Source organism: Naegleria fowleri, assembly GCF_008403515.1.
Source record: "Naegleria fowleri strain ATCC 30894 chromosome Unknown tig27, whole genome shotgun sequence".
NCBI classification, from domain to species: domain Eukaryota; phylum Heterolobosea; class Eutetramitea; order Acrasida; family Naegleriidae; genus Naegleria; species Naegleria fowleri.
The window spans coordinates 463,110-484,127 of NW_025407959.1; the positions used below are offsets into that span (position 1 = coordinate 463,110).

The window sequence follows — 21,018 nt, forward strand, 5'->3', positions numbered from 1 at the left end:
GGAGGAATAAACTCAAATTCATAAAGAAGATTTGAAGTTTTATTGTAACCTCTTTTTTCATTGCATTGAGCTCCACCACAGCCCCATCATCAGCATTCCTTGATTGGCGAACAAATGTCATATGCCATCCAAAAAAAATGTTCCATGCTTCTCTTACCACAGCGGACGATCTTTCAATTGCTACTAACAATACAATCACAATCACCACCACCGAGAATTCACACAATCTTTTTTTTGATACGGAAGAGCTGTTAGATGCTCTGAGACAATTTCCAATTGCTCTTCTCAAAACAGTCACGGAAATTGCAGGTAAGTGTGTGTTACAATGTCAATTCCATCATCATCATCATCACCACTGTTACACATCAAAAACGTGTTCACCTGACCCAATCATCATTCTTGTTATCACTCACCTATGTCTGATTGTTATTCCATGACATGAATATTTCTGTTCAATTCTGCTACCAATTAATTGAATAATTGAATTCAACATGATGATCCATCATCACCACTTGAATGGTGTTTGTTCATGAACTGAATATGTAGATGCCAGAAAAAAGGAACAACAGGCTCTCGAAGAAGATCTTCTATCCGAAGAACATACCTCCATCATTTCAGAACAAGACATTGAAACTGATAGCGATCATGATGATGATGATGATGATCATTCTCAACAACAACAATCTGTATCACTCTATTCTTCTCTCACGATACCTACGGGTGGTACTGGCTGCGGCAGTAAATCTTCCTCCTCATCCTCCGCACATTCTTTCAAACTCAATATGGCTAGCCTTTCAAAGAGTGCTACTACTACCAGTAGCAGCAGCACTAGTCATCACCACCATTTAGATCCCACAGGCAGCAGCAACCATCTTGGTCATCACCACTCGAGTGGTGTCGTAGTATCGAGTGGATCCTCCTATGAGCCTATGAGTGCTTTGAAAAAGTTACCGAGTGCTCTCCGATTTGAAACTCCCAACAGCAGTAGTGGTGGTGGTGGTCCGAGAACACCTCGAGGAGGAGGAAGTGCTAGTAGCTCTCGATCCACACCACCACCACACACCCACTCCATCTCACCACCTCATTCAGCAAGAACAACAACAACAACATCACCCAACAACAATAACAACAGTACGACATCTACTAGCGTCATCTCTATTGCCGGTGCAGAGGATTCTGTGGTTGAACAGACAACGACGACGACGACTGTTGTGGAAGGAGTAATGGCCACCACACAAAAGGATCAACAACAACAAGATTCCACGACGAATACATCCATGATGTTCACAACCTCTTCAAATATCACCTGTAACAACATTGTTGACTCATTGAATCATGAAACAGATATTGCCATGACAACAGAAAAGGATCCATCTACAACAACTAATAGTGGTGATTCCAAGTTGACACCTCCACCATCAACAACAACACAAAATACGGATATGATTGTGGAATCATTACAAAAAGATCAATCATCACCTCCTTCTCAACAACAACCTACACTGGTGAAAGCCAAACAAAGTGATGATTTTGTTCCTCATTCACTTTTCACACCTTCCTCAGATTTCATTCAAATGTCAACTTCCGACATTCAACGAGAGTTTAGAGATGTTTCAGTGGCAACTCTACCAGGAGGAATCATTTATCAAAAAAACCTTCAAGACAAATCAGTTCAAGAATTTCATGAACAAATTCGATCAACTTTATGCAGTGCTATTCAAGATCCCGCACTCAAATACATTACTGCACCATTTTTAGACACTAAACCCATATTAACCATACAGAAACAACAACAGCATGTGAAAAATGATTTAGATTGGGAATTGGAAAATTCATCCAAAGTGGGATTAAGTAGTTCTGCAACCAAACAAATGATTTTGGATTCTATTGGAAGTTCTAGTTCCATATCCAATTTCACAAGTGCTTTCAATGGATCCGATCCAAATAATCAAGGTTCATCAAACGTTGTGTCAACTCAATCTCAACCTGTATTAAGAATTGATGAGCTCACTAATAATGGAAAACAACAATCAACGACCCCACAATCTAAAAAGTTTAACAAACCAAGAAGTCATACTTTGGGACCAAATGCCATGATCGCTGGAAATACTAACAACAATGGAAGTATGACTGCTAGGGCCACCATTGATAATTCTTCCTCTGCTCCAACAAATATCATGTCACCTCTAGTAGTATTAGGAAGTAGTAGTAGTGTTGGTGGTGTTGGTGGTAGTTCACAAACATCGCTCTCTGCGATTGGTACTTTTATCCAACAAGATATTATTTACTCTTCGAGTAAAACATCTGTTGGTGGGTTTCTTCTCTCCAATGCTGCTGCTGAAGGAATCAATTCAGATCGAAGAAGAAGTGATGTTGATTTGGAAACCACTGAAGTAGATTTTGAAGAAGATGAAGAAGAAGAAACCTTTTCAGATACAGATTTGAATTTTAGAGAAATTTCAGAAAAGATATATGAAGAGACAACACATCGAGTGGCCTCTGTCTACAATCCATTCTTTCGAATTGGTTCCATTGAAGAGGAAGTGTGTAAACGACCTCAGACACCGACGCATCCTCATCAACCTGATCAATCCTTTAAAGTTCTCATTTCTGTGAATGGACTTTATCTTTCCACCAACACAGTGTTGGAACCACTCTATGGTTCTTTGTATCTCTATGACAAGAAGAAGGAGAGTCGAGTCTCTGAAGAATTTAAATTTACTCTCAATACGGATCCAAACACTTTAAAACAATTGGGAATTGAAAAAACATTCCCCAAAGATCTCATCATGGTGAATGATCCTAAAAAACTTGAAGCAGTCTTTTCATTGAAAGAGAAAAATCCAAATATTTATTTGGTGTTGTGGTTGAGAAGAATTTTCAGTGGTGGTGAAAGTGGTTCGATTCATGATTTCTACAACACCACCACAACGTCGTCGTCGTCTTCAAAGAATGAATCCATTCTGAAAAAATCAATCACAGAGAAACTCAAGTCCATGTATGCCTTTCTCGATCATTTGAGAAGTCCATTTCTTTGTTCTGCTGAGCCTCTCTTTGAAGAGAAGAGAGAATCTGTCACTTCGAATGAACTCAAAGTGAATGATACGATTAATGAATCCAATGTAGAACTATCCATAAGAATTGGACGTTTATTATTTGAACGTTTATATATAGTTCCTCATATGGATGGTAAGAAAGGAAGATTTAATATTTGTCGATTCATTGAGACTCAGAGGGAATTGAAACAACAAAAATCGAATATTCGAGTGGATGCTCTCAGTTTGAAATCAATTCCAGGACATTTCTCTGTTTTTATGAAAAATGTCACTCATGAAAATTATGACCATTATCATCACATTCACTCACTGTTCAATACGGGCGTACATGAAATTAGACCTTCCATTATTGTTACTACAAACAGTGTGGATAATTCCACCGATGACAATGATAATACTTTCACATTCAGTGATGATGACACTTGTCTTTCTTATAATACTTTTTCTCAGAGTTCGAGAGGAGTTGCATTGAATTCACTAGTTCCAAGAATTGATTTCAATTTTTCACATGTCTTGTACATTTTACCAGATTGTTGTAATTTAACATCACTTCCAAGTTCCTTCAAATCCGTTGCAGTGAAAATCTTCTTGAGAGATAACGATGAATTACACAATGGTGGTATTCTTGTAGGAACTAGTACTATATTTTCAGATGCAAGTCGAAATTATCCAGGCGGAATGATCATGGATGATGAAGCAGTGACAAGTGTCACGTATCATGAACGATATCCTCAATTTTTGGATCAAATTAAGATACAATTACCTCTTCCAGTGAATTCAAATCATCACTTGGTATTTGAATTTCGACACATTTCAACAAAAAGAAGTTTAGAAATGAATGGTCCTTTAGGAAAGGCAGAAACGACTGTCATTGGATACTCTATTTTAAAGTTAATCGATGATGATGGATTTACCAATGGTTTAAAGAAATTACCCATTTTCAAATGTACATCACTTCCAAATTACTACATGTCGAAAGGAATGCAAACCTATGCGAATGGAAAAACTATTTTCAGATTTCATCTTATTAACAAATCGAGTTTGTATCCACCTGATAAGAATTCAGCCATGCTCATTGCTAAATCAAACTTGCTGGTAGATTCTCAAGTTCCAAAGGCAACCTTCTTGAATGAGCTCAATAAGGCATTTGTTTCATCCGAATGTGAAGATTTACTCAAAATGTTCCAAAAGACAAGTTGGTCACTGGTTCTCCATCACACTCCCATCGTGTTAAATTTAATCTTTTACATCTTGTCAAATTTAAAGGCAAGTGCACTTTCACAATCACCTTCTTCTGCAGAGACTAATTCCGTGAATCAAAATTCGTTTGGAATTACTGGATTTTTCAGAAAGAGAACAGCCACGTTGACATCCAAGAGCAAACCAAGTGATAATAATGGAACTTTGAAACAAGGAACAACTACGAGTTCATCATTCACTTCATCGCTCTCCATTGTGGCATTTGAAACTCTTTTATTCATTGTGAAGGGAATTTGTTTGAATTCAAAGGCTGATTTTTATGAGAGAGATGCCTTTTTAAGTTCCTATATTTATTACTTGTTCAAAATACCTCCAACATCGGCCTCAGCCAACTTTTGTTTATTACTGTGTGAACGATGGGAAGACTTTTTCAAAGCTTGCCATTCGAGAGAGACTGAAAAAAGAGCCAAAGAGACGACCACACAAACAATTACCACCACCTCCATGATGGATGGTTCCAATACAACAACAAGTGACAATTCTAAAGATTCATCTTCCAAGAAAAGTTCTAAACGTTCCTCAAAGAGTCGATCAACTTCCTCCAACAACAATGAGAATTCTGAATCTACTGGTGAGGACGAACTCACTGCTTTAGACTCTTTAAAGCTCTCTTGGTTTTTATTTGATGTTCTAGTGAAGGCCATGAAATTCTACATTCTCAATGGACAAAAAGATGCAGTCTTTACTGAGGCCTTTTATACCAAGATGAGATCGATACAAACTAAATTTATGGAACGATTATTAACATCTTCAGGAGATCCAATCAAATTGAATTTCGTTCGAGCTGTGAACCGTCATCTTGCTCTTTTCATGTGTGACTTGTTGGACATTTCTCTCATGAGTTCCATGCGTGAAGATACAAGATTTAGAAAATTTGTCAAGACAGCTCTCAATGACTATGTGTTAACCACACAATTTAAATCATCTCCAGTAGTAGTGGCGCTTAAATTTGATTTTGCTGAAGTCATTGTGGATTACAACATGTTTGTTGAAGTGAACATGTGCAGTGAAGTTCCATTCTTGATGAAATTTATAATTGGAATTTTCCAGAAAGCTACAAAACCTAATCTTCGTGAAATGACTGTGAAAATTATCAACAAACTCATTACCAAATTGGACTATTCCACCAAATTTCAATCTCCTGAAGTTCGAAATGAAATTTCACGTCTCTTACAACCTTTATTCTTTGATATTGCTCACGTGGAGAAACTTTTAAAGAATATGGACATGACTTTACAATCTCAATTCGCAGTTTCATTTTTACATTGCTTACGAAATCGAAAGAAAGAAGATTTACATGAATTTTGGAATCACAAATCACCGGATGTATTGGTGAGCTTTGTTAAATTATTATCCATTGCAATCAATAATCACATTTCATACAATGTGAGAATTACAAGAAGAATGATCAAAACTATTGTACTCGAAGTATTGACATGTTTCATTGAACAAAAATGGGAATTAATGATTAAGGAAAATGAAAAGTATTCCATCGTGATTGAAGAAGTTTTACTTTTAATTATGAAATATATGGAACAATTCAATCAAACTCAACAAGACATGAAAAAAAAGACCGATCCCATTCTCACCAATACCATTCTAGTGCCACTCTTTGTGACCATTGTACAAAAATTAGTTCCTGTCTTTAGTATTGATCCGAATGATGATCGATGGAAATGGGCTTTGGGAACTCTTCTCTCTGTGTGTACATTTCCTCTTTCCAAAGCAGACAATGAAACCTATGTGTTGGAAGCTGTGGAATGTCTCTTGAGTTCACACGATGAAAAATTGGCAGAAATTGAAAAGAATCATGACAAGTTAATCATTGAAGAAGATTCTGAGAAGAATATTGTGATTGAGAATAATGAAATCAAAGCAGCCACTTTGGACAAATTGGTCGAAAAAATTACACACTACACCGATATGGATCACAAATTTAGAGATATTTTCTTCTTGACGTATCGATCGTTTTGTACGGGACATGTCTTGATGGACAAGTTGATGGATCGATTTTATTTAACCAAACAAGAAGAAGTATGGTCTGAAAAATCTCTCAAAATTCTCATTCGAGTGTTAAATTCGATGAAAATTTGGGTCGAAAAACATTTTCATGATTTTGATAACTTGTTACTGATTCGATTGGTTCGATTCTTGGACTCTGCTTCATGTGCTGTGAAAGAAGTCGAACAAACGTGCAATCTCGTACGAAAATCTCTCTCTTCCAAACTCATCAAAGACAACAATAAGGCAGTGAAACATTCGACCAATCAGAAAGCACCTGAACCCATTCTTCCTGAAAACTTTAGTGAACATGTTGCTTTCAATTTATTGGAGTGGAGTCCCATTGAATTTGCACGTCAATTAACTCTTATTGAATATGATTATTTTCAAAAGATTGAGCCCAAAGAATGGCTCTCTGGTGCATGGACCAAACACACCAAATACGAAGAAGCTCCTCACATTGCACATCTCACCGATCGATGGAACAAGATGACTCAGTTTGTGGCGAGTGCCATCTTGTCGCAGTCCGACATGAAACAACGTCGCAAATATCTTCTCAAATTCATTGAAATTGCTCAAGCACTGAGAGAGATGAATAATTATCATGGATTGACAGAGATGATGTGTGGACTCTCAAATGTATCGGTTCATCGTTTGAAAAAGACATGGGCCATCATTCCACCTGAATACATTTCTCGATACGAAGAATTGAGAAAATTATGTTCTCAAGAACAAGCCAATAAGAATATGAGACAAGCACTTCAACTCTCCACTCCACCTTGTATTCCACCATTGAGCATGTATTTGAAAGATTTAACTTTTATTAATGATGGTAATGCTGATAATATTCGAGATGGTTTAATTAATGTCTTTAAGAGAAGACAAGTTTCGAAAATTATTTTAGAAACCATCAAAGTGAATCAAAATACTCCCTTCTTATTTGAAACAATTGATTATATGAGAAGAGTGATCAATCAAATTCAAACTGCAAGTATTGAAGATTACAAACTTTATACGAGTGGAACTTGTACCATTCCAAGTATTCAATCCATGCTCTCACTTGGAAGTGTTCAATTAATGGATGATGATACTTTGTGGGATAAATCTTTAGAATTGGAACCAAGAAATCAACAGCAGTGAGTGGAATATTGGAAGAAAGAAGAAATCCACAGAATGTGTAGAAGTCATGGATGGAACTGTGTGACATTTGACAGGAATGGAATGAATTAAATTGGAGAAGATTTGAACATAATGCAACCCAAATAAAAATAAAAAATGGCGCATCCAACAACCCTACCGACGAGTCAGTCAGACACTCAGGAACAAGAAACTACTTGTTGCACATTACGACCGAATCATCTTCTCATCACTATAGGTTTGATCCATATTGGTGTCATTTTGATTGTCCTTCTTCTCATCATGGTTCAATATGCACATTTCAATCACATGAATCAAATTCACAAAGAATTTCCAACAAGAGAAAATAATTTAAATCATGATCATCATTCTCAACAAGAACCATTCTCAACAACACTAAATCATCGTCCTAACACACAATTGAATCAACAATTCTTCTCTCAAAATAATTTAACCAAATCTCCAAATCGTTCATCACCTCTCGACAACAAAGAAAATCGTTCATTCATTCAACAAGTTGTGAAAAATCTTTCTTTTCAAAAATACAGTGGAGTCTTTTGTCGTCATCATTTTGGATTTTTCTTTGGTGACAAATATCGAAGTTGTATGATTTATAATTTGTGTTATTGGAAAGGAAAATATTTATATTTTCATGATCAGAATGTGAATTATCCACTTCTTTATGATGGACGAGGATTTAATTCACAAAACATGTCACAAGGAGATTTATTCATGATGGGAGGATTAGAAGGAAGAGTCAACACAGAGGATCCCAAACGTGAGAAATTATTTGTAACCATTGTCAGAAATGGAACAATTTCAGATTTCACACAAGAACACAAAATTTCACATGTGAAATGGATGGATAAGAAATCTATTCTCATGAAGAGACATCGATGTACCAATGCTGGTCATTGTCTCTTGGAAACTATATTTCCTGCATTTACTTTATTGAAAATTTTCTATAATGATATACCTTTGAAACAACCAAAACGTTTTCGAGATAATTATTTAGTTTTTGCTGAAGAAGAAGATGAAGAATGTGATTGTCGCAATGATGTATTGACATGTGGCACTGATTCTGCTGATGATGATGTGAAGCAAAAAATCTGTCAGAAAATCGTTCGAATGTATGGACATTTTATTTCCGATCATTCCAATCAATTAATTCGGAAATTGAGTCAAGATGAAACTAGTCTGGTCTGTTGGCCAAGCATTGTGATGGGATCTACAGCGTATGGATTATTTAATGATTTTGGATGGAAAAATCTTGGTGGAACGATTTCAGAATTTAGAGATTTTGTGTATCAACGATTTCATTTGAAATCTGTACATCCTATTGACAAGCTTGCCTCTAGAACGTTGAAAATTACTCTCTATATTAAGAAAGGATTAAGAGCCTATCTTCGAAGTATCATTGACGTTCCTGGATTGTTGAAAAAGATTGAATCTGATTTCACACAATTCACTCACAATGAAACAGGTCTCGTTTTCAATATTCAAGTCAGGGCCATTAGTTTTGATGACATGTTGGATGATGATCCCATCCGCAGTGGAGAGCAACAAGTTCGTTCCATGTATGACACCGATGTCTATGTGTGTGGATTTGGATCACCCTCTTTCATGTCAATTTTTCTCGAGAAGGGAGCTGTGTTATTGGCCTTTCCGAATGGCTACGAATGGAACTTACTTTCGAATCGAGTCGGAGAACATGATTTATTTCATGCGTATATGCATTATCAGAATTTAATCTATCCGTTAGAAAATGGAGAACTTCAATATGAGAAAGGTGTCACTACAGGTAATTACTTGTGGCGATGGGACAAGATGAAAGAATCCTTAATCACAGCATGTCATATGAGAGTGAAATATTTATTATCGACAGCAGCAGCCACCATGACTTAATCAATCTGAACAGCTTTATTTCACATCAGGTATGACATTCCAAATATATGGACCACATAAGGGGAATATTCGATGAAAGCCTAGACACAATTGTGTCAGGGATTTTTCAATGAGTGGTAGTAGTAGTAGTTTCGAATTCTTCAATCTAATCGTCTTCTTGGCTACTTATCGAAATAACTTCCATTTTCTCTTCTCCTTCATCAATGTCCTTCATTCACATTGGAGAATTTTCTGATGGCTGTTCTTTTGTTGCAACTCTTGCTTCTCTTGTGATTGCAATTCTTGCTCGTCCTGTTCATACAGTATATCTGAGTCAGAGCATCTATGCTCAATAGAGAAAACTTATCAATGTGGTTGTTATTGGATTTTATTTGATTTTATTTTCGGATATTGAAGGATTGATGTGTATAAAACGTCCTTTAGAGAACTGGATCTGCTGCTACAGCCTCACTTTCACAGTCACACTCATCGACTCCTCTCTTAATCTTGAAATAACCCTATTTTAAGAAAACGTGAATTTAGAAAAACAATAATATAAGTAATTCTAGCTGAATAAATATTAAACAAAAAACTTACATTAATGCCCCAGTCAACACCCCATGAGTTTTTCACAAGCCAATATGGTGTTCCATTTTCAACTCCCCAACCAACGAGTAACACAGCATGGTTGGTTTGTTCCCAATGAGGGTCATTGATCTTCAAATCAGTAGCTGTTTTGTGAGTGTAAACGCCAGAGTGATAATTGAAGAAGTCATCATACACTTCAAATGCAATAGCAAGAGGGCCTCCATGATACAAATCATACATCCTGTCATCATGTTTCAAAAAATGTAAGTTTCAATAAATCATTCCAATGCATGTGCAAACAAGAATTCACACCAGCAGTGTCACTCAGACATATCCCAAAGATGATACTTACATATTCTTTTCATTGGTGGCACCATAGAAACCGCCACAATAAGCATAGTTTGTACCATAATCTCTCTTACTGGCTGGACAGTAATTACGACAAGTACCATCTTGTCCAAGATATGGATCACAACTCTCTAGAGTCAAACCATAATCTTCAGCATACTTGGATACCAAATACATAAAACCTCCATCACATCCTTGTGAATATGCAGAGCAGTCGACAATATCTTGTGGTGAATACACAGGTTGCTTGGTACCGTTGGTAGCCACTCGAACTCTACTTCCAAACATGTCACTTGTGGAAAAGGCATAGCATGAACCACATTGTCCTTGATTTCTTACAGGTACAACAAAATCCTTTCCATTGACATTGGTCCAGCTAAATTCAGTTGGGAGAGCCTTAATATCTTCCTCAGAGATAATTTTCTTTTGACCTCTTTGACGAGTTTGAGTTGGGGACATGGATTGGAATTTTTGTTTTTGAATCTTCAATGCATCCTTTCTGAATTTAGGAACATGACGACCAGCAATTCTTCTCAACTCAGCAAAAGTCTTGCCTTCAAATTGTGGATAAGCTTTTGCCTTCCAGAGTTTTTGACTCTTATTAATGCTATTAATTTTCTCTGGATTGTTCACAAAGACCTTTTCATGCAAGTTGGTTCTAACTGGCTCAATATGTGTACTCACAGATTCAGAAGGGGCACCAACTCGAACACCTCTGAAACAGCCAAACTACATGACAGTTATTTGTTGTCAAAACATTGCATCATGCCAAAAAGCATCATAGAAAAAGATCCACAGAGATGAGCCCGCACCCTGAGAGTTTCGAAAATACTTACACGTTTGGCCGCAATAACAGCATCGTGATACCATCCAGTGAAAGTTTGACCGCAATTGCTGGTAACAACTTGTCCTTTTTGTGTATAATTAAAGAATGCAAAGTACTTTTGTTTGTTGATGAAAATTTCCATTCCTTGATCCTATAAATGATTTTAGCATTCATGTTGCGAAAAAGGTGATACATCATAGACATTGATCATGATGATTACACTGTTCACTCATACTACTAAATTCAACTAATACTCACATAAATCAAAGTCCAAAAGCCTTGATTACCCTTTTCATCATAAACGACATCGGGAGCCAACAATCTCAAATTTAACGTTGTGTTGGCGGTGTTTGGCAAAGGAGAGGTCATGGAACAAGTATTATGAACGACATCATTGGAATATTGCATTGGAGTCAAAGTAAATTTCCAATCGCCTGTTGATGATGAAAATGTCGATGAATCATAATTTAGAATGATGATGAACAATTATTATAAAAAAAAGAATAAAACTTTATATAAAACATACCAAAGACTTGATGGAAGAGACAGTGAACTGGAATGTCTGAAAGCACCATGTCGGTTTTGGTGCAAATCAAAACACCCAACACGAGGAAGGTTGTAATGAGCAAGGATTTGAACATTTTTTTGAACGCAACAAAAAAGTCCCTGTCGGAGTGTGATCTTCTCCGTAATCGAGAGTTGTAAAAACAATCTCATCAATCACATACGCACATACGTACGCACAAAACTTCAACCTTAATCAAAGGTGGGAGCGACATGTTTTTAGAGGATCTCACAAGTCTTCTTGTTGGATGTGAGACTTGAAAGTGTCATGGTTCAGAAGATGACAATGAAAACCTCGTTCATTCTCTAAGAGGTTACATGTTCACTCGTTGGTGTTTGTGTGAACGATTATTCCCAACAAAACTCAACTTTGGGTTGTTGAACTCAATTTTCAAATTCATTGGCATGTTTCTGCCAGAAGTCATATTTCCCTTTCGAAATTGAACTTGAAGGCTAAAAATATCTCACTGCAATTTTCTAAAATCCAGCTTGACGAAAATTTAGAATTTTCTTCAATCAAAAAAATTATTATTAGTATTATTTTTATCGTGGTGATTTTCATCAAGCTTTTTTAACAAGCACACACAAAACCGCACCAAGAACACAAGACTCCTCTGTCGTCTTTACTTCTTTCTCAACAACAAGCAAAATGAACAAGAAACTTCAATACCCTTGCCTCGCAAAGCGATATTTCTCAACTCCAAATAGTAACAATGATAAACCGGCAACAACAACAACTCCATCGGCCACAACAACTACAGGTTTGAGCGCTGTTCTTGTTGTTGCTGCTACTAATAATTCCGTTGCTGGATCAGATGCTGGAAATTCTTCTGAGGAATCATCTGAAGAAACAGCAACTACCACTGCTGCTGGATCATCAACTGCTTCTGTTCCGCTCAATGCTGCCTTTGCTGTCCCCACTACTCAAACCACCATCATGATGGACGGAAATTCTGATCATCAAAGCGATTACTCTTCATCATCGGATGATGGTGTTGCTCACTCTGTAAACGCTTCTCGTGAATCAAGTCCAGCATGGAGAGTAGTACCCGTTCAACCAACCTCCTCCCATCCTCTTCCTTTGGTTCATCGTGTTGATATCCAATGGAAGACTAGATTAGATCCATTTGCTACCTACTTGGACACTTCTCTTTACAGCCCAATTATTTATCAATTTGAGCATGAATTGGAACTTGAAAATCATCAACATGCTATCATTGTTGTTAGACCATCTGTTGTTTATGATGACAATCAAGAAATTCAAGTATTGAATAAGAATAATCAAGTCATCTTGAAGGGTGATTTAGAAATTGCAATGACTGCTCAAAAGAGAAATGCTGAAACTACCGTTTTCAAGGGGCACTCCAAGATTCAATTCACTGATTCATCATACCATCATGATAGAAAGGCTTTTAGATTGGTTTGGAAGTATTACACTGTTCAAGATACTGAAAGATTAATTTATTCAACTATTTCTACACCATTCAGAGTCTTTGCAAGAAAACCAACCAAGAAGGAAAAGACTGAGACATCTTCACCAAACTCTTCTGCTGCCACTTCTCCAACTCAACACAATAGAAAGAAGAGAAAGGAGATGGAACCATCTGCTGTTGCTGTCCAAGCTCCAACTCCAGTTCCAACTTTGGTTGAGTCATCTTTGGAATCATCTACCAAGAAGGTTAAACGTGATGCCATTCAAGTAGTTGATGATGATGAAATCAGTGCTTTGAATATTCGTGCTGTCCCTACTATTGTAAATAGTGTTGCTACTGCTGTTGTTTCTCATCTCATTTCTCAAAAAGAGAATCCAAATCAAGATCTCGTATTGGAACTCTTCAAGACCCTTAAGGATATCAACAATAGATTGGAGAGACTTGAGAAGTTGTCAAATCCTCAAAACCCTACCCCCTCTTCTAACCATGCTGACATGATGGAAACATCATCAACTGCTTCTGTTGCCAACCACCATCATGTGCATCGTTCAAATTTGCAACATGTTTAATGATGGAATTTTGAGGCAACACCTAATGCCTATATATATTGTTATATATTTGTATTCTTATTGTTTTTTAGATATCATTAAAAAGATATTCAAAAAATCTGCCCTTTATTGTTGGTTGCAATTTAAGAAAAGCTCTCTGACATTTTGATCGATTGTTGTAGTGACATTGTTTATTTGCTCTTACAGGTAAAAGTACAAGAAAAGGAAACCTCTAACAAAAAACACAAGCACAGTTATTAATTGCAGTGAAGTCAACCACACAAACGCAAAATATCTAAGTCCCTTCTCTGTCACAAACATTGGTAATGACTTGAATAAGAATTTCTCGAATGGCAAACCAAACAAAATCAAAGCATAGGCAAACAGGTACTGCATCACAAAAGCTCCCATAAAAAATTTAAGGAAAATCAAGCTCAGTAATAAAACAACAAAGGATATTACAGTGTACTTCTTCGTACTAATTGAAATTTGAGAAATCCAAAATTGTAACACCATTATGATCAAACCAATAATAAATTGAAAAATATAATAAAATCCAAAGGATTGACTCAAAGGGGTAAAGTAGGCAATGCATGTGAATGTGGAGAAAATAATGAGAAAGTTCAAAGATTGCCACTCAAACACAGTTAACCGGTACTGAAGAGGTGTGTTGGGTTGTTCATGATGAGAAGAGGAAATTAAAGTTGAGTGACTGCTACCATTGCCACCATGTCCTTCATCTGTGTCATCATCCTCATTGCGCTTTGTAAATATTTTAGCCATTAGAGGAATAACCTTGGTGAGAGTTAGATAATTTTTCACAAGAGCATCTTTGCCTCCAAAAAAGAAAGCATTAAATGTGTGAAATAGAGTGCATGCAGAATGCATCAGCAACGACATCCAAAACAGTAATTTGAATGAGTCTTCTCTGTTTAAGTTCATTGCTCTCAATGCATATTGAGATGTAAAAATTAAATAGGTCAAAAATGTTGAAATGATGTAATGTAGAATAGATAATGTCAAATGTAAATCGGTTTCCCATTTGACAGACTGCTTAATATCTGTACCAAAAAATGGCTTCCAAACATAGCTTGACACTCTGTCACAAAATACCAAAAATCTATATGAACTATATACAAATAAAGTATCCATGCTTCCAAGAATCATTGCTCTAGATGAAAATCTAACATCTTCTTTAAAATAATCTTCCATAATTGATAATACAATTTTGATGTCAATAACATTTGGTTTTGTAATGAAAATCGCATTTTGGTCAATAAATTGATTCATTCGTTCCATCATATTGAACATCAACAAGGTCACTAAATATTGAACCAATAATACGAATATAGATAGTAATATTAAATTTCTATAAAACAAGCACATAATAAATGGTAGGATAGCAATTAAAAATCCAAAAGTGACTACAATGACTCTGTTATATCGAGTACAACACGATTTTAACTGTGCAATTCGTGATTTCGTGTGCTGTGGTTCATTTAAGGCATGAAATTTATGAGCTCTTTCATTCTTTGGGTGAAGAGGAGAAGGCGATGAAATTTTCGTTTCATCATTCAAGGATAACATCAGAGTATTTGTATGACGTTGATGGTGGGAGTGATCATTTTCATTTCGGAGGTGAGAAAGCGATGAAGACGAGGCTATTGTTGTTGTTATTAACGGGAGTGGTGATGATCCCGGTGATGAAGATTCAGTATCTTCTTTGCCAATCGTGGATGTGGGACAAGAAGGATGATGTTGAAACATTTTTTTGTTTCGAGTGTTGATACTCTTCACCAAGCAAGCCTTTTCAATTTCTGTTCGGAAAGCAAGTGAGATGATACTTGTTCTTCCATGAGTAATATTAGCAATTATTGTCCTGTTCAGCACCTCTCGCAACAAATCTGAAGGTAAAAAGCTCTCAAAAGACAAGCATAGTCTTCTCCATGAAAAATCTTTCATCAACAAAAATCCACCATGTCTGCCACATCCTCCGTGAGTGCTGCCTCTACTTCCTCTCTCACCTCTCAAATGCGAGCCATATGTATCCTTGAAAAGGACACTAATTTGGATACTTTGAATGTTTGGTCCTTTCCAATCCTATCCGATGATCAAAAAACAATAATTATGAACCGATCTCCGTTGAATTCAAACAGCACGGTATTATCAAAACAATACTCTGATTTATCATTGAATAATAGTCTTTTTGTTTGCTCTAAATTTGATGATTGTTATGTTTATTCAATGAGTAGAAAAGTGAAACTGGTGAATAGTAGTGTGACCGATGTCAATTTGGTGGTTGTTTCTGGTGAATACTGGATGAAGAAATATGAGAAATATTTAGAAGTGATGATGAATGGTAGGTAGGACTGAAATTATTGGAATGGACATCTGTTTGATGATTGAAAATTAATATTTTCATTTTCGGAATTCAAAATATTGAAATTCAAACATGGAATATCAACTCTCATTCCAATCTTTAAGTATTGATTGAAAACCAACTCTCTCCATTACCAATGTTGGAAGTGTATCTGAGATTGTTCAGTAAGGGGACTTACAAGGATCAAATCACTGCTGATTTATTTTCTGATCCGAGAGCAGCTAAAGTTGGTAATCTATCCATGCTGATAAAGTCGTTTGGGGAAGAGAGTGTTCGTATTTGGTCAGCTCTTATGCTGAAAAAACGAATTGTGATTTATCATGAGAATATCTCTGAACTTTTGGAAATAATGTCAGCAATTCCATCTCTTGTCTTGCATCGACAACAAACAGATTTCATTAGACCATTCGTTAATTTTGATAGCCCAATCGAGACTAAAGATTTAACGGTAAGTGAAGAAATATGACATGAAATGGAATACTTAAATTCTTTATGAATATATAGGAATCCAATTTCTATTGTGCAGGAACATTGGATAGAAATATGAGAAACAATACCAAGTTTTATGACTTATTTGTGGATGCAACTACTAAAAGAACAAATGTCAACGAGTCTCAAACAGATGAATTTAAATTTACTAAAATTCACAAGGATTTGCTTAAAGTGGTTACAAGTGAGGAAATTGCTACAATGGAAAATACTCATGTTATTAAGCAAGTGAGCCAAAAGACAAAGGAATTGATACAGAAATTAGAAACTGTCAAGGAGCAAAACGACCATCAATTATCTTTGGATATTATTAAGGGTTTGCAATTACAGCCTGATTTAGAGAAATTCTTGTATGGAGTTGCAGTGTCAGAATGCATGATTACCTCTCTCTAAAATAAATAATAATCATCTAGACTCTATTGTTCAATTTTGGCCACGAGAGAATAAGTTTTTGACTCGCGATTTGATTCCAAATAATTTATCACAGATCAACCAAGTGACCACACCAATGGCAACTGTAAAAAGAACCAAACCAATCTTAATACCAGTGAGTACCACGTAAAGTTTGAATAACAGCTCATCGACAATGGACGAAATTAAGGTTGAAGGAATTGGAACCGAATTAAGGAATCGGATAACGGCAAGAACAAAGGGAGTGTACTGTATCGCAAATTGTTTGCATTTCACCATAAATGCTTGGAAAGATTCCTTTTTCCTTTGAACTTGGTTTTCACATCGAGAACTTGTTCTTTTACTTTTCCAATCTTGTCTCTCACTGATTTGGCAGTCTTTGCTATTCTTTCTTGTAAAGAAGGAACAGTTGTTCCTGTTGCAGCACGATCGATATTCAGCGCTGACACCTCTTCATCATGTGGTTGGTCAGGATTTTTTGAATCATGAAATAAACGTTCGGAAATGGATCTGAACAATTCGGTGAGAAGTTTGAAGTGATCACCATTCTTCTTGTCATCCACTTCCTTTTGAAATTCAGAATCTTTTATTTCATGACGATTCGACTCAGATGCACCAGAAGAAGAAGAACCACCTCGGAAGTTGCTGTTCCGATCATTGAACATGTCCGAACCTCTGCTGAATGACGTGAGTACTACTACTGTCATTGACATGAACACCATGCCCCACAAAAACAACAACAACAGGATAGATTCTGCGCATTATTTTTGCCCATTGACTTCCTTAAATAGTGGATTGTCAAAAGAGTCAATTCATGGATCGAAGTGTTGATGCGGTTCAGTCGCGAAGAGAGGTTCACCTTGAGAAGAGTGTTTCTATTTCTCAATGTCAGAATCTCATGAGAGATTGTGTCAAGAGCGAGTTGATTCGCTCTAGAGGCAGATTAGCTTCTAGAACTGGTATGCATGAATTATATTTTGATTGTGCGCATCCAACAGGACGACGAAAAGAGTTAAAAGCAAAGGTGTTCTGTCTTTTCACTAGTAAAAAATTAAACACACTCACACTCCAGAATTCTTTAAAGAATGGCGACATCTTTCTCTCTTATTGCTCGATCGACAGGCCTTCCTGTCCATCAATGGTTGATGTGTCTATTATTTATGGCACTGTTTTCTTCCTCATCAACCACAATGCTCTCGATGGTGCATGCTCAAATCCTTCCATCCATTCAATTCAATCAAGCCATTGACTCTGCCATGGCTGAATTGCAAAGTGAATCGACTTTCACTTCCTTTATTCAACAAGCACTTCCCTATTACTCCATTCCATATTGTAACCTGCGACCCAATTATCCATCCTTTTCACCAATACCCTCCAACGTTAAAACTCTCACTTGTTGTGGTCCCTATAAACCAACAGAAGATAACTGGAGTAGTGTCTATCGAAAGGTAGCCACAGGTCTCGCTGACAAGTTGAACAGCAAATATGGACTTCAATTGTCCTCTGTCTACAAAGCCATCAATACCACTGAATTGGGATACTTTGAGAGTTTACGAAAGGCAGTAAATACTGGTTCGTGCGATGTCATTGTCTCCGATACCACTTTTACCACTGAGAGAGCTGCTGTGGTTAAATTTGCAACTTGTGCCTATGGATCCTCCACGAGTGGATTCCTACGAACTGCTTTGGATGCCAATGGTACTCGAATTGATGAATTGTCCCAATTGAATGCTCCCAATTATATTGTGGCTTTCTATGCAAGCACTGTCTATGAAATGGCAGCCAATACGACTCTTCCTCTCGCTCAAAAGATCCGAGTGACTTCTCTCAGTGATGATCCTTATAATCTTGTACTTCAGAATAAGATTCATGCATTGATTTCGGATGCAGCTGATTTGAATTCTTGGAAGGCTACTCATAGTGATCAATGTAGTGTGTGTTATGTGAAGGCTTTTGGTGAGCAATCTCCTTTTGGAATCTTTACAGCTCAGACGACGAGAAGTTCTGGAAGTGGATTTTCAATGTATGGATCGAGTCCAATGAGGATGATAATGATTGGTGTGTTCGTCGTCTTGATGGCTCTCTTTTCTGCAGTATAAAGCAATCCTAGGCGACTGAATGGTGAAAAAATCATGATTCCAGTATTTTCTTGACCATTACAAAATAAACATATTCTTCAGAGACCGAAACAAATGTTTTTTTCTCAGTAGAAACACCCTGCAACTTGTTCTGCCACATTTGAATTCTTGTGCAATTTCAATCATATATGGATCGTTTTAAATTATAAAAGGATAACAATAGAAAAAAAATGATTGCCAATGCCTTGGCTAATTTCGCCAATTACAAATTCTACGTCGGATTTGTATTTTCGCTTGTGTAGGTGTTTTGAAAACAAGACTTGAAGGGATCACAACCCAGTTGTATTCGGGATTGATGTTTATTCTCATATAATATTTTTGAATGATCTTTGAATTGTTCCGATGAATTATTATTAATTGAACATACTTTTTTAATAATCATCAGAGGGAGCGTGTTTTATTTTCTAGGATTGGCAATATTAAAATATGCACACATGAAAAACAGCGAACAAGTGATGGAATATAGAACACATTATTTAAAGGATACAAGATGGTGGACACTATTTACAATGTTTATATTTGGGTATGTCTTGGCGAAAAGCATTTCCGAATTTTAATCATCTTTGCAACAGTTGGATTTGCGAAATGGTTTCTTTCGCATTTGTCGAGTTAACACTAGTGGTTTCCGTGTTATCGTTTGGAGTTTTTATTGGAGTATTTTATACTGCTTGGTATATTGCAGAAAAGATAACGAGGAGAGATCAAATAGGAGTTGCAATCACCTCAATTGGAATTATTATTTCTGTTATATTTTCTGACAAGGTGGTATGTAGCAATACATGTTATTGGAAATTATCAGACCAATTATAATTTTGGAATTAGTATCAACCATTGCATCCAATTACTATCTCATTCATCTCTTCACAAATAATTGATTTTAACATTCCTATCCTGTTTGTTATTTTCCTTGTAGTATTGCCATTTATTTTCATTTTGTTGAGTGTTTTCCGACCCTTTAAGAATGTTTTTTTTAGTACATCCATTTCATCATCGTATGTATTTCAGTAGAAAAATTGCTATTTTGGCATCGTGACATTATCCAGATTTGCTGCTTCTAATTTTATTCTTTTCAAATTATTTATTGAGCTTGTGAAAACCTCTGCAGAAACAAATGAAAATCAATTTGTGCACTGGGAAACTTATTTAATTTTGGGGCTATCCATTCTCTACACAATATTGCACACCCATTTCACACAAGTAACTCTTGTTTCCTATGAATTTAGTATGTATATTGTTAAATTATCCTTTAACTCATATTGTTGAAGCTGTCTCAAATGTGTTGTATTACATTATCATGTCCTTCTTAACTGTTTGTGGAGGTGAATTAATTTTCAGAGAATGGTCTGGCACTTCTGTTTTACAGCTTATACTTTTATTCTTGGGATGGTTTTTACAATTTATTGGAGTACTTTTATTACTTGGATCACACACCAATGCCAACTCCATGTATCCACTCACACAGCTCAATGATCCAAGAGGTGGACACTTAGTAAGAGTCTCTGATGTGGATTTAGATTTCGACTCAGATTCAGACAATGAAAAACCACATTCCAATCTTCATGAAGATGAAGAAGGACAGCAACAACAACTGGACTCATCAACAACCAAACCAACAACGACGCCCAAACTTCATGAAGAGAAGCCTCTCGAACAGCAAAACGAGAGTACAACTCTTAATGATTCACAACAACTATTGGACTCTAAATAAAATCTTTGATTTCCAATAAGAGTATTTGACCTATCAATGAAATTAGATCTCAATTAACAATTCTCATTCAGAACAGGCTCTCACTTCGGCAACAAGATGTTGCATCCCAATAATGTCATCTTGGCTTGATTGAAGCGTCCTTTCTGTTATTACCCTCAATGAATTTTTCATGTGTATGGAAAATGTTGAAAGACAAAACAACCAATTACGGAGGTGTAGAAATGTCATTATTTGAATATATCGGCCA

General features: G+C 36.3%; 9 protein-coding genes across 9 annotated transcripts; 6 read left to right on the top strand and 3 right to left on the bottom strand.

Moving 5' to 3' along the window:
* Positions 1 to 137: 137 nt before the first annotated feature.
* Positions 138 to 7,457, top strand: FDP41_001695 (uncharacterized protein; the record flags this gene model as incomplete). The annotated part of the gene is made up of 2 exons (XM_044704807.1): positions 138 to 309; positions 547 to 7,457. The coding sequence occupies 2 exons, from the start codon at positions 138 to 140 to the stop codon at positions 7,455 to 7,457; spliced, it is 7,083 nt and encodes a 2,360-aa protein (XP_044564065.1).
* A 135-nt stretch (positions 7,458 to 7,592) lies between these two features.
* FDP41_001696 (uncharacterized protein) lies at positions 7,593 to 9,359 on the top strand (the record flags this gene model as incomplete). Its single annotated transcript, XM_044704808.1, has 1 exon — positions 7,593 to 9,359. One exon carries the CDS (start codon positions 7,593 to 7,595, stop codon positions 9,357 to 9,359), a length of 1,767 nt encoding a protein of 588 aa, XP_044564066.1.
* A 419-nt stretch (positions 9,360 to 9,778) lies between these two features.
* On the bottom strand, positions 9,779 to 11,741 carry FDP41_001697 (uncharacterized protein; the record flags this gene model as incomplete). Its single annotated transcript, XM_044704809.1, has 6 exons — positions 9,779 to 9,856; positions 9,936 to 10,167; positions 10,279 to 11,003; positions 11,111 to 11,251; positions 11,359 to 11,534; positions 11,627 to 11,741. The coding sequence occupies 6 exons, from the start codon at positions 11,739 to 11,741 to the stop codon at positions 9,779 to 9,781; spliced, it is 1,467 nt and encodes a 488-aa protein (XP_044564067.1).
* Positions 11,742 to 12,313: 572 nt separating this feature from the next.
* On the top strand, positions 12,314 to 13,666 carry FDP41_001698 (uncharacterized protein; the record flags this gene model as incomplete). The annotated part of the gene is made up of 1 exon (XM_044704810.1): positions 12,314 to 13,666. One exon carries the CDS (start codon positions 12,314 to 12,316, stop codon positions 13,664 to 13,666), a length of 1,353 nt encoding a protein of 450 aa, XP_044564068.1.
* A 180-nt stretch (positions 13,667 to 13,846) lies between these two features.
* On the bottom strand, positions 13,847 to 15,412 carry FDP41_001699 (uncharacterized protein; the record flags this gene model as incomplete). The annotated part of the gene is made up of 1 exon (XM_044704811.1): positions 13,847 to 15,412. The coding sequence occupies one exon, from the start codon at positions 15,410 to 15,412 to the stop codon at positions 13,847 to 13,849; it is 1,566 nt and encodes a 521-aa protein (XP_044564069.1).
* A 210-nt stretch (positions 15,413 to 15,622) lies between these two features.
* On the top strand, positions 15,623 to 16,907 carry FDP41_001700 (uncharacterized protein; the record flags this gene model as incomplete). Its single annotated transcript, XM_044704814.1, has 3 exons — positions 15,623 to 16,004; positions 16,130 to 16,473; positions 16,530 to 16,907. 3 exons carry the CDS (start codon positions 15,623 to 15,625, stop codon positions 16,905 to 16,907), a joined length of 1,104 nt encoding a protein of 367 aa, XP_044564070.1.
* Positions 16,908 to 17,197: 290 nt separating this feature from the next.
* On the bottom strand, positions 17,198 to 17,590 carry FDP41_001701 (uncharacterized protein; the record flags this gene model as incomplete). The annotated part of the gene is made up of 1 exon (XM_044704815.1): positions 17,198 to 17,590. One exon carries the CDS (start codon positions 17,588 to 17,590, stop codon positions 17,198 to 17,200), a length of 393 nt encoding a protein of 130 aa, XP_044564071.1.
* Positions 17,591 to 18,010: 420 nt separating this feature from the next.
* Positions 18,011 to 19,024, top strand: FDP41_001702 (uncharacterized protein; the record flags this gene model as incomplete). Its single annotated transcript, XM_044704816.1, has 1 exon — positions 18,011 to 19,024. One exon carries the CDS (start codon positions 18,011 to 18,013, stop codon positions 19,022 to 19,024), a length of 1,014 nt encoding a protein of 337 aa, XP_044564072.1.
* A 209-nt stretch (positions 19,025 to 19,233) lies between these two features.
* On the top strand, positions 19,234 to 20,771 carry FDP41_001703 (uncharacterized protein; the record flags this gene model as incomplete). The annotated part of the gene is made up of 6 exons (XM_044704817.1): positions 19,234 to 19,301; positions 19,449 to 19,586; positions 19,636 to 19,828; positions 19,886 to 20,055; positions 20,107 to 20,285; positions 20,329 to 20,771. 6 exons carry the CDS (start codon positions 19,234 to 19,236, stop codon positions 20,769 to 20,771), a joined length of 1,191 nt encoding a protein of 396 aa, XP_044564073.1.
* Positions 20,772 to 21,018: the final 247 nt, after the last annotated feature.